This window comes from Petromyzon marinus, chromosome 19 (genome assembly GCF_048934315.1).
Source record: "Petromyzon marinus isolate PM22_M1 ecotype Great Lakes invasive population chromosome 19, UKy_Petmar_22M1.pri1.0, whole genome shotgun sequence".
Classification (NCBI taxonomy): domain Eukaryota; kingdom Metazoa; phylum Chordata; class Hyperoartia; order Petromyzontiformes; family Petromyzontidae; genus Petromyzon; species Petromyzon marinus.
The window spans coordinates 6051653-6064571 of record NC_133685.1 but is presented as its reverse complement, the minus strand read 5'-3'; the positions used below and the strand labels follow the sequence as shown (position 1 = coordinate 6064571).

The following is a 12919-nucleotide window of genomic DNA, read 5'->3' as shown; positions in this document are numbered from 1 at the left end:
TTGTTTAGATTTTTAAGAATTCGTGCATGAGACGGACAATAATAACAATGCCAGTGTGTGGATTTCAAGTAGTGTGCGCGGTTGGGGAACCTGATGCTCCACTACCATCCACGTCGAAATGTGTGTGTTTTTTTTAATTAAGAACAACAACAACGGCGACAACGACACCAACGAGAAGCCACTCACCTAAAATAAAAGAAAATGAAGAGCGACGTCGACAACGAAACAATGGAGAGCGTGTGTCCGATCACGGCGAGGTAATAGAGATTCATGGCCATCTGCAAAACAAAACAGACAACGCCAGGAAGCGCGCACCGCCCCACCGCCGTGTCAATTATCGCCGGCCCGGCACTTAGCGAGCGGTCGTGGCAGCACGGCCGGGCTTACTGCGTTAGGGCGCGCCGGAACATCGACGCACGCACGCACGCGGACATCAAAACACGAGCGAGTTGCCTTTGATATCTTTGAGACACCGCGACCTCTGACGCCGCTCACCTTCGGCCATCGCAGCCTCAGATGTTTGCACACACATACACGCGCGCGCAGCCTCAGCTGAGCCATCAACGCACACGCAAATAACGATTGTGTTTGCGGGGTTGGGGGGGGGAGCTCTTTTTCTTCACACCCCCCCCAACCCACCCCTGTTATTCTCAATCGCCTGCTGAAAACGAATAATGAGTGGAATTAGCAACCGGACAATGAGCTGCCGCTGCACAAGCATCTTCTCTCAGCACTCCTCATCACTCCGAGCCTCCTCCATAGCAACACGCTCGGCAGCGAGCAGTGATTTAGGAAATGACTTACTCTCTGAGCAGGCTGGCCTGCAGTAACAACGCTATGAGGATGACTCAGAGGGTGCATTATTAAGCACTCGTGTGCGAGCGAGCGTGCATGCGTGCGATAGGGCAGTGGTTAGCGCGCTGCGCTACGAACCCAATAACCTTCACTCGATTCTGGCCCATGGCTAACATCAGCGGCGAGCGACATCTGAACCTGTCCTGGGCCTTCTCCCATAGGTCCACAGCCTTAAACGAGTGCGCCGCGGGGCCCCGCGGTGGTCAGATGTTAACTGCCTCGCCTGGTATACAGGAGGTCGTGGGTACGATCCCAACCCTGACGCCTGCATATTTGGAGTTTGCATGGTCTCCCCGTGGTCGCGTAGATTTTTCTCCGGGTCCTCCAGTTTTCCCATACGCATTTACAATCAATGTGCGTTTCGAGTATTTTTGGCTGAAGCTACTTCGTGGCGCTATTGATTGTGGTAGCCAGATCGTTTCTGAAAAAAGAGAAAATAGTTCAGCGGTCGTCACCTGGTAAAATGGAGCTAGCTATGCCACTCCCTCGTGCGACATGCTGGCCTTCGAAGGTGCAAGGAAATTGCCGTCATTAGGCTAAACAAGGGAACCTTTGTCTTTCGTGTGTACGTAGTGGGGGAGTGGTTGTGCAGTGGCCTTGCACACTGCACTACAAAGACCTGCGCTACAAACTTGGTTATGCGACTTTCATCAAGCACAGCGAACGCATTTTAGGCAATTGCCGTCCGCACTTATCCTGGGCTTTACCTAGGTCAACTTCTGATTTAAAGCTTTCTTGACTGCAGCGATTCATATTCTTGGTTCTTTGTTTCCCTTCTACGTGACTTTACCGAAAGAACCAAGTATATCGGTCAACTTCAGCTTAAATGAGTACAGTACCTGATGTATATTTAAATATCAGATTTGGGAAGACAAAGGCGGTCAAGTATGGTGCTGGCTTTGCTGGTGGCTGCACAGATTTCAGAACCCAGGATCTCAGCGTTTGCAACTCAATGCTCTGTGTGTCTGCTGGAAATTAAGAATGAGTTAAATTAGCAACCGTGGGGTGGATTTTTGTCGTTGTGTGTGGACAAACGCAGTTTGTATTTTTCACATTAGATGGATCTGGAGCATGAGTCATATTTGATTGAATTTTGGTGAATGTCGAAAGTGTTGACAACGGATCTGTCAGATATTAAACAAAAAACGATCAATTTAGTTTTCAAACACAATATTTTAAGAATTTCATCCTAGCCGTGTGGTCGGAGAGGAGGCAATTGAAGTGGTTATCTTACATCACGTGCTTAGACACAGCGGCAGGATGCCACATGACAATTGTTCAGTTATATAAATTGTTCCCATAAATTATAAATCGCTCAGTTCATCAGGAACTGCGTGAAGCGGGCGGAGCAATGGTTCTTCGTGTGCGTGTTCCCCTCCTTTACGAGCAATTTGTTAAAAAGGAAAATTAAGCTTTAATTACAGTTAATCAGCGGGAAATTGCCCCCATTAATTTCCCCGGAGTCGATGCAACCAGACGGCCCACTTCGTTTTCGCACTTGCAGCCCGCAAAAGGCTTCGTCCGAGGCTGAAAACGAGCAAAGAGCGGAAGCTCCTCTAATCGCTCTCCGCGAAAAAGGGACAAAGAAACCTCGTGCGCTGTCGCAGTCCGAAATGTAAAGGCGACAATTGATACTTTTTGCTATTGTCAAATAAAGTTTATAAGCGGCAGGGGAAAGAAGTCGCCTGCATCTGAGCAACGGTGTCTGATGGATTGCTAAGAATGTTGTTGCGAGAAGGGTACACACGATGTAGAAGTCCAGAGGACACTACGGAAGGTCAAACACAAAGGTTGCACCGGCTGGGACACGTGTGTACGTATATTTAACTTCTTTTGCACCGTACGTAGCCGACCGTGGCTGGTCGGAAGTGCGGAACATGTGCAGCATGGAGGAGAACCGAGACAGACTTTGGAATTGGTCTCCACGAGTCTGACGACCCAAGACCTAAGACCAGATGGTGGGATACAGGGAGGGCAGAGCTTGGAGGTCAAGTGTTCACTGTGCAGCAGCTGCGGGATCTGGAAAGGTCGGGTGGCATTGGCCACGATGACGTCTTGACCTTTGAGAAGGTGGTCTCGAACCAAGACTGTGTGTGCTATACGTGCAGTATGGTGTGATTGTGACATGACTTGCAAGGCATGACAGGAAGAGTGATCTCAGGGTCACAAATGGGCCTCTTGTTGTCCAGTATTCACCTTGTGCGTGCATGTTTACTCTTAAAGTGGACCTCAAATCTGGGCCATTTGTGTTCGTGTGTGTTTGTCCAGTTCCCAAATGTTGTAATGTAACTGAATCAGAAAAAAAATATACAGTGGGGGAGATGGTGATTGGGTGGCTCAGAGGTTAAAGCACTGATATTTTGGGTTTGATTTAATTAGGGATGGGGAGCCACCCGTGATTAAACTGTGTCCTCAAGAGGTCTTGAGAGTTGATAATCTCAGTCCGATCACCAATCACTGCACAACTAAACCACGCGCCGCATTAAATTCAGACTTTCATTTTAATTTGCCCGATTCTATAGCTCTGAGACTCCCAGATTAACGTCCGTTTTTTGTGTAAAAAAAGCAATCGTTGCAGGGCATTTAAAAAAAATCGTATGACACCAGCGTGGGTTTAGAGGTCTATCGAGGCGATTTATGAAGGGTAGTTCTCTGATGTCATCTTCCAGGGGCTGTTCCCTGACACACGGGTAATGGATGCACTGGCTGGCTGCAGAGTTCCAGATGGGAAAAATTGTGCACACCTTTGTTAGATGATGCCGACAGCAAAAATTGGAATAAAATATGGGGAGAGGAAAAAAAATATGCCTAAAATGTAATGTGCACCCTGCTAGCCCGGTCACTACGCAACGTGGAGCAAAATGACCGCGCACTTTGAGACGAGGTCAACAAGGAATGCGCAACACAACTGTTATCGGCGACGATGACACGACGCTGACAAGCACAACTGGATTTAAATTTGGAGGAACAAAATTTTTTCATTCGAATAGATGTACTGCCGGCCGGACACCAGGGCCGGAATAAGTTTGACGGGGGGCTCGAAGCTGTTATGGTTTGTGAGTCCCCCCCCCCCTCTTTGTATAATGCAATGCCTTCCCTTGATTGTTTTACCATCATCCATACCCCATGACAAACTTTCCACTGTTGCTCACCTTGGTGATTTCAGCTCCAGTGTTTTTAGAAAAGAAAAATGCGATGTGAGACTTGCAAGGCTACATTAAAGTAAAAATGAACAAATCTATTTTAATGTTGGCACATAAACTGGGAGTGATACACCTAGTGATGCTATGGCTTTTAACGACCAAATTACTTTGCGAGATTTAACCATCGTGTGCTGCAGCATTGCGAATCAACCACTAAAAATCTACGGCCTACGGGATCCAGCCCCTAAACAATGATCTATTTATCCACGAGGACTTTTATTTTAAAATGTTTTTCCGTAAACTTGTGATGAGTGTCTGTAGAAGTGGTGGGGGACTGGAGCATACGGAAAAAATCCACATGCATTAAGAGGGTGAGTGAGGGGGGGGGGGCAACGCTCTATCCCCATACAGATGGAAAAAGAAACGGAGATGAGTCCGCATTTTGCTCTACCACCTTCTGGCAAACCAGCAGACGGGGCTTCACCTCGACGCCCATGGCAACGAGAGTTTCACAAAAAAATTGCGCGGTGACCCAACGACCCCCCTCGCCACCGTCAGCGTGTTGTGTGCGTACCTTCAGTGTGTCACGTGTGTGCGTACCTTCAGTGTGTCACGTGTGTACCTTCAGCGTGTCATGTGTGTGCGCGTTGCACAGCGTGTCACGTGCGTACCTTCAGCGTGTCATGTGTGCGCATTGCACAGTGTGTCAGGTGCGTGCCTTCAGCATGTCATGTGTGTGCGCGTTACACAGTGTGTCACGTGCGTACCTTCAGCATGTCATGTGTGCGCATTACACAGTGTGTCACGTGCGTACCTTTAGCATGTCGTGTGTGTGCGCGTTGCACAGCGTGTCACGTGCGTACCTTCAGCATGTCGTGTGTGTGTGCGTTGCACAGCGTGTAGTTGGACCACGTGCGTACCTTCAGCATGTCGTGTGTGTGCGCATTACACAGCGTGTAGTTGGACCACGTGCGTACCTTCAGCATGTCGTGTGTGTGCGCGTTGCACAGCGTGTAGTTGGACCACGTGCGGTTGCTCTCCGGGTGGCGGAACCAGTTTCCGTCCCTGTTGCAAATCTTGGTGACTTTTTCTGGACGGGAAGTAAGGGAGAATAAAAAAAAAATCATAATAATTTGCGACTTTTCGTGCACGCACGAACCGAAAAAAAAACAAATCACCACGTTTTGTTTGAGAAGTGCATCGCATTTGTGCGAGATATATATTTTTTTGTTCTACACAAAAGTAGCAAAACGAAAAATGTGTGTTTTACTTTCAACACTAACAACAGGAAACCTTTTTTTTTCTCAGGAACTGGAAATTGCTTATTTTAACACAGTGTCCTGGAGACGTTGAATTTGAGAAGCTTGATTATATTATTGTTGTATATAATTATTCTCTGAGTATTGTTGAGTATAATAATCACACCGCGTTGGCCAACGTCCTTTAACTCCTGTTTTCTAACGTTCACTGGCTGCTGTTGTGTATTTCTCCCTTTCTCGGCACCGTCACTAATTAAGGAGCTCAGGGCGATTACACTGAGCAAGGGCTCATGATGATAAATAAGTTACGGTAAAGGAGTCGTCACTAACGACTTTAAGGGCGAACAACAAACACTGCCTGTCGGTAACCATAGTTTCCTTCCCATCGCTCCTTCCTCTTGATTTCCTTGTTAAACCAAAACACAGAGCTTACTTGCACCTGTAACCTAACTTTGTTTCTGGTGCCTATTATTCTCATTATATATTTACACAGACACGGTAGCGTGGCAGAACCACCTGACTGTGAAATGTCAGCAGGTTGCTCTGCATCCACATCAAATACCTCGTTTGTTAGTTGTACAATATCCCCTTAAGGACCCTGCGGGTACTCGTCTGCAATATCGATGTTTCCTTGGCTCTCGTTGTTGTTGCTGCCGCTCTCACCCACAACAGATCTATCTCCCTTCGTTTAAAGAGCCGGGCGAATGGTTAGACGGAGACCGTCGCCCGTGCAACAGATCAAATAAACTCAACAACCGTATATCTCTCTCTCTCTCACGTTGTATATTGCCAAGGTGCCAATTGCCTAAAAGCGTGTGCCCGCTAATCTCTGACCCCTGGTGATGTCACGTGCTCGTGCAAGTTTTCCCACCACATGGCTTAATGTGACCTCTCATTACACCTGCTTGGCCTTTTTTCCCCACTCCAAGAAACACAACTCCTTAAGAAAGTACATTTAGCAATAACGACAATGATGATATAATAATAATAGTCGACATTCTGACCAATGTCATCATCATCGCTGATCTTTTCCTATATATTTTTTTAAAAAAGCTTCTTGCACAGAAAGCGTCGATGTTTGCTCAACGTCGAATAAGCAATTGTCACCAATTGCAATTGTCACCAATTGCTTATTCGGAAAATGAACCGGGGGAAAAAAATATACCCACTTGTGAGTTTCCGAACGTTTGAAATAAAGGGGCACGGAAAATGTACGATCGAGCTTCGTGCTAAGAACTGACGAAGCAAGAAGACCATTTACAGGAAGACGCTTAAAGAAAAAGAGCAAAAGCCGTCTATTTTCAATCGTTTGCTTCGTGTAACCCAGGTGGCGACCCGCAAAGACTTGTTCCACTTCAAAAAGGAGATCTGGCAGCGCAATAAAGGGCCAATGCAAGCCGTGCAGAGTGAGAGAGAGAAAAATAGCGAAAATAAACAAGGAAAAATAAATAAGAGACCATGGAAACAAGCCAAGCTTTGTGTCAGGAAACACAAGGAATGAAAATAAATGACGATGGCTTAGAGGGCGAAAGTCCCACGACGTTAAAGATTGAAAATGTAGGAAGAAAGTGCCTGCAACTATTTCAATATCTAATCCGTGACTGATAAAAGTGTACGGTTATTGGGCTCGCTCGCGTTAGATGCTCCGTGTTCTCGGAGTCTGAGTGGAAGAGGGAAAAAGTTCAACTGCGGCCTCGCTCCAGTCGCGTCGTATGACCGTGAAAGGTGACGGCGGCGCCTTTTGGGGGAAGTCCCTCATCCAGCGGTGGACTGACCATGGTTGATCATGATGATGATGGCGGTGGTGGTGATGTTAAAGCGTCGTTCAATCGTAGCGTGGGATAGTGAAGGCAAAGGTCTCTTGCCTTGTGGAACGTGGCGGGGAAGGGGGGGGGGGGTTTGAGATACGCATCGTAGTGTTTCATCTCACGTGAACCCTCTCCGCAACCTGCCGACCAACCTCGGCAGACTTGTTAGCACGAGGTAAACCGTGGGGCGGGTTACCCAGAAGCTTGGCGTCGGCGGCGAGGCACGCCGCCGACGTCACAAGCAGTGTGGCTAACCTTTAGGCTCGGTCGTGAAAAACCGGAGCCCGCGGTCGGTTTCCTGTAAATGTGCAAATCCCCCACCGGCCGTGAAACAACAGAACCCCAGCGCGCCCGCTGACAGCCTCGCGCTATCGTACGCATATTTCTTTAAGCGCGCTGCAGGCACAGCGCGTTAACACGCCGCCGGTCGTTTTATCCCCCCCCCTCCTCCTCCTTCTCCTTCCCCCTACAACTGGTGCCAGGCTTTGATAGCGGGCACGGTGGGTCCCCGGGATGCATTCTGGGATTCCATCGATCGAGTTCAAAGGTGCCCGCGGGGGGGGGGGTGGTGGGGGGGGGGGGCCGCGCCCGGCTCAGATTACCATCGCTGAGCGTTTAACCCCCCCGGACGAGCAATTCCCCCACCCCAAAAAAAATACAGCGGACGAAACGTAAAGAAATACGACAAGCTCCGTTTTGCGCTTTTGTAGCCCCGGTTTTCCCCTGCTGTGCTGCTGTGGCCCACGGCGGAACTCGCGGTTTGTCGCACGCGGGGGAAGTGCGGTGAACGGGATTTGGGGGTTGCGAATGTATCTGATTGGGGGGGGGGGGGTGGGGGGTTTGATTCAGGACACAGATCGAACAGGTATTAACGCGAGCGCATTGGGGGTTTTTTTTTGTAATGGGATAAACACGACTGAGAAGCTGCAAAATTCGACACTTCACCCCTTCATTAATCAATGACGGTTGCTGAGATTCACGGTTCATGCCCAGCGGTCGCTGCTGGTTAATACTGCGGGTGTAATCACCATAAATACTACACGCTGTCTGCTTCAAAGCTAGCGTTTCAGACCCACACATTTGCTTAATTAGGTAAAACCGCATAGCAGCTCCCACTACTTGCAAACTATGCGCGTCCGTGTAAGTGAATTATGAGAAAAACTGAATGCGCTAAATTATTATTACGGCTACTAATTATTCAACATCATCATTATCCATGGTTAATCCACTGCTGGATGAAGGTGATGCCATTTCTCACAATCCTGCGATGTAATGACACAACCATTTGGGAAACTGCGAGAGCCTCATTATGCAGAGCGCGACGGGCATTTATTCGCAGGAGCAGGTAGACCGAACAGTTTGTTGTTTCTCATGTTACGATCATTGCGTCCTTTGTATCGAACCACCATTCGAGTGCTCTCTCGCTCTCTTTCAGAAGACAAAGACCCCCCTCCCCCCCCATGTAGCCATAACAGATTGTCGGGGCAAGTGAACGGCACACGAGGGGGTGGGTAAGCCAGCACCACGCCCCGGCCGCCTTTGTCTCCCCGGTGGCGATGTTTGCACACGGCACCAAGTACTTATTTGAGGCTGAGTCAACCTAGAGGTGACCGAGGACTGTTTCGAATAATTGTCACTAGTGTTGGCCGTGCACTCCTGCTCCTCTTTCTCGTGCACACACAAACACGAGCAACCCCCGCCGCTTAACTTCCCCAATCTCGAAATAAACACGAACCGAAGCAGATCGCAAATTCACGGCGCAAAACCCCCGGACGCTTTGGCCATCGTCATTTGTCCACGAATTTCGTAGAAAACGCCGGCCCGGGGCGAAAAATGTCAGCTCTGCAAAAAGGGTACACACGCTCGCAGGGGCGAGCCGCCTCCTCCCGCTGGAATGGCTCCCACTCAGCAGGCAGAGCATGCATGCACACGGTGGGGGGGGAGGGAGGGGGAAAGCATGGCTCGAGAGAAGGTGATTTCATTTACACCTCGGCTTCCTTTTCGTGCGGGCGCTCAAAAGCCACGCACGTCACGCGCTACGCTGCGATTTGCTGCGCAAAATTGCAAACAAAGCCCTCCTGCAAAAAGGAGGCTCTTGGGAATATCTGCAAAGGAACGGAGGCGGATTGAAGAAGTTTAGAGGCCTCAAGCTGGGGTTGCTGATATTCTCGAGTCGGTGGCGGAGGCGACACGGGTTTGGACACGTGTTGAGAAGAGACAAAGAAGATGCATTGAGAGGGGGTTATTGAGAATAGACCCGTAGACTCGCAGAGATCCAAAACCTCACATAGAGACCCACAGACTCACATAGAGACCCATAGGCTCAAACAAAAACCCAAAGACTCACATAGAGACCCACAGGCTCACACAGAGACCCGCAGACTCACACAAAAACCCAAAGACTCGCACAGAGACCCAAACCCTCACATAGAGACGCACAGACTCACAGAGACCCAGACTCACATAGATACCCACATACTCACATAGAGACCTATAGGCTCAAACAAAGACTCACATAGAGACCCACAGGCTCACATAGAGACCAAAAACCTCAAATAGAGACCCACAGACTCACACAGAGACCCACAGACTCACACAAAAACCCAAAGACTCGCACAGAGACCCAAAGCCTCACATCGAGACACACAGACTCACAGAGACCCAGACTCGCATAGATACCCACAGACTCACACAGAGGCCTACAGACTCAAAGAAAGACCCACAGACTCACAGAGAGACCCACAGACTCACATAGAGACCCACAGACTCACACGGAAACCCACAGATGAGCAGAGCTATGGGAGATGCCACCGGTGCAGGGCAGAATGACGAGAAGGGGGAGGGGGAAGCCAAGGGGGAGAACAGGAGGATGCGGGAGGATGCAGTGGAATTTGACGGGCAGGGCCTCATTTGAGCCGGGTCTGCCTGAGTGAGCAACCCAGTGAATGGCCACGCACCGAGCGCACCACGTTCCACATACCTCTCGCTGTGGCTGCGTCTACTCGTCGTGCACCCACTCCAGCCTACCAGTGGTGCAGTGAGCAATTACATCCAGGAGATGAGGAGGACCAGTGGACGTGGCTTGAGAAGAGGTACAGTGCAGAGGAGGTGTACGGGGAGAAAGGATATCCCTGCCGCCGACCACATGCAACAATGGGATGTTTGGTTTTGAACGGTGTGTTGTATTTATGTTGAACTTCTTTCGCACCGTACGTAGCCAACCGTGCTAATCGGAGGTATGGAGGAAGGACAACAAACTAAACACAATTTTTTTGGCGTATGTGTCTCGTGGATCACTCTATGGGTCTACCTATCGATTTGCATCTATAGGTATCGAAATTAATCTTTGTAGGCATATGGACATCTATGCTAAGTCTACGGCCTGCGAGTCCATGGATCTCAAAGTAAGGAACGGTGGACATGACAAAAGTAGAAAGAGCAGTGATGACAAGCTGAGTTGACCCCCGTCCGAAATTTGAACTCACGACCTTTCCGACTGTGAGTCAAGTGCTCTAAACAGAGAAGCACCTGTCCAGATGGCATGTCACACACATACACATATTCCCCGTATAGCCTTTAACAGATTGTTAGGGCAAGTGCTGTTAGCGAGCACCTATGAAGGTCGGCACCGCACACGAGGGGGTGGGTGGCCAGCATCACGCCCGGCCGCCTTTGTCTCCCTAGTGGCGATGTTTTCACACACCGCACCAGGTACTCATTTGAGGCAGAGTCGACCTAGAGGAGGCCCAGGACCGGTTCAAATAATCGTCACTGGTGTTGGGCATGAGCGGGAGTCAAACTCTGGTCGCCGGGTTCGTAATGCAGCGCGCTAACCGTTACACTACCACTCACACACACACACAAAGACATAAATAAATGAATGAGTGGGTCTGTGCGTCTTACCAGACGGGTCAAAGTCTTCGAAATAGTCGGGACATTTCTGGGAGACCTCGTTGCCTGCTAGCGTGTCGTCCCAGCAGCGCCAGCCATCCCACGTGCGGTTACAGTAAGGTCCTAAGTATGCACACACAGATACACACATATACAAGCCATCAGCGTCAGAATCAGAAAACTTTATTTAGACTGCAAGAGGAATCCGATTAGCTATGAAGCTCTATTTCACAGACGTCCAGTATGGGAGGGTCAGCAAGTTTACAACATCAAACTTATACAAAAAACCCGATAGGAGTGCAAAGCAGAGAAAATGGTAATCAAGTCGCTAAATAGAAATAAACACCAAACAAATACCTTTTTCAAGGAATCACGTCTTGCATAAAGCACACGTACTTGTGGTTAACATGCAAATAAAACGTGTTCTGAAACTGATTGGCCTGCACGAGACAGCCTTCTTCAGTTTAAAAGACAATGCATACATTAAATTTCGATTTAAAGCTTTCGTGACTGCAGGGATTCATACTCTTGGTTCTTTCGGTAAAGTTACGCAGAAGGGAAACAATAAAATAAAAAAAATATACAACAATACAATTATCACGACGTTTCGACAGCAACACAAGCAATCATCATCACCTGATAATAAAATAATAAAAATATAAAACAATTAAAATCTCATCAGGTGATGATTGCTTGTGTTGCAGTCGAAACGTCGTGAGAATTTTATTTTTTATATTTGTATAATTTTATTGTTTCTCTTCTACGTGACTTTACCGAAAGAACCAAGAATATGAAAGCATGCATTATTAGAGCATGCTTTGTTTGCATGTTCACCACAATAACGTGTGGTTGGTGCAGACTTGATTCCTTGTCCTAAAGGTTTCTGTGTGGTGTTTGGACATCTTAACACCTATATTCTTAGCTCTTTCGGTAAAGTCACGTTGAAGGAAAACAATAAAATAATGAAATATATGTAAAAATATTGTTTATATACATTTTATTATTTTATTGTTTCCCTTCAACGTGACTTTCCCGAAAGAGCTAAGAATATGAATTACTGCAGTCACGAAAGCTTTAAATCAAAATCTTAACACCTGTTTTATTGCCAGAAAGGGGTAAAACCCCATTCTTATTTTTCATACTTTGATACTGGCAAAAAAAAGGTCCCATAGATATAAATAGAAATAAATAATAAATACGTACATTCATTATATAAGTCCAATTTATCAAGATCGGGCAAGGCAGCAACAACAGACCGCACCAAGACAATAACACAAAGTGGTTCCACATTTAATGGAACGCGAGCATTGAATTCCATGATACATGGGGGGGGGGGGGGGCGGGGGTTTGGGTTAGATCGCGCGTACATAATTTTACGCGAACCTGTATCATGGACACTATTGGTCGCAGAAGCCCTACGTGTTAAACTGAGCCATTGAACTTTCGATGCACACACAGGTATAAGGATCAAAGTTACAAATCACATTCGCATCTGCGACCGCTGCATCCAGCACGAAAATCTCCCGCGTCACGGCATTAACACGAGCCGGCGGGCAGCCGTCCGTCTCCTCGCGAACACCAGCGGGTGAGAGAGGCAGAGCAGAACGCACAGAGATGACGCGAAAAGCTGGAGACCCGCGGTGTCGTTCAGCTCGTTCTGTCCAGCGTTTAACGTCGCTTTCAAGCAGGGGTGGGGAGAGTCCGGAACCGCGGGCCATATGAGGCCCGCGAAATAATTTAGTCTCTGGCCCTGCCAAGGCAACCGCAGGCCCGACTCGAAATTCAATAAATCTAGGAGCAAACCTGGAAGGGCAGTTGCGAGTAGCAACATCGTCAATACCAGCTAACATCACCACGCGCCTCACCAAAGAGAAGCAGTTCCAGCCACCGCATTAGGGGCGAGTTAATTAAATGTTTGACCAAATATAACAGGGTAATTTTTAAGTTGATAATTTTGTACGGC

The 12919-nt window shown here is 48.2% G+C and overlaps 1 protein-coding gene across 4 annotated transcripts in view; it reads right to left on the bottom strand.

Annotated features, from left to right (window-relative positions):
* Nucleotides 1-12919, bottom strand: part of LOC116943889 (calcitonin gene-related peptide type 1 receptor-like) — a 158332-nt gene that overhangs the window by 48404 nt on the left and 97009 nt on the right. For all 4 annotated transcript variants that reach the window (XM_076068096.1, XM_032957214.2, XM_032957213.2 and 1 more), the window contains exons 4-6: nt 10969-11079; nt 4976-5088; nt 187-278 (exon numbers count right to left, since the gene is read on the bottom strand). In XM_076068096.1, the coding sequence (XP_075924211.1) occupies nt 187-278; nt 4976-5088; nt 10969-11079 (316 nt within the window). The remainder of the gene's footprint in view (nt 1-186; nt 279-4975; nt 5089-10968; nt 11080-12919) is intronic.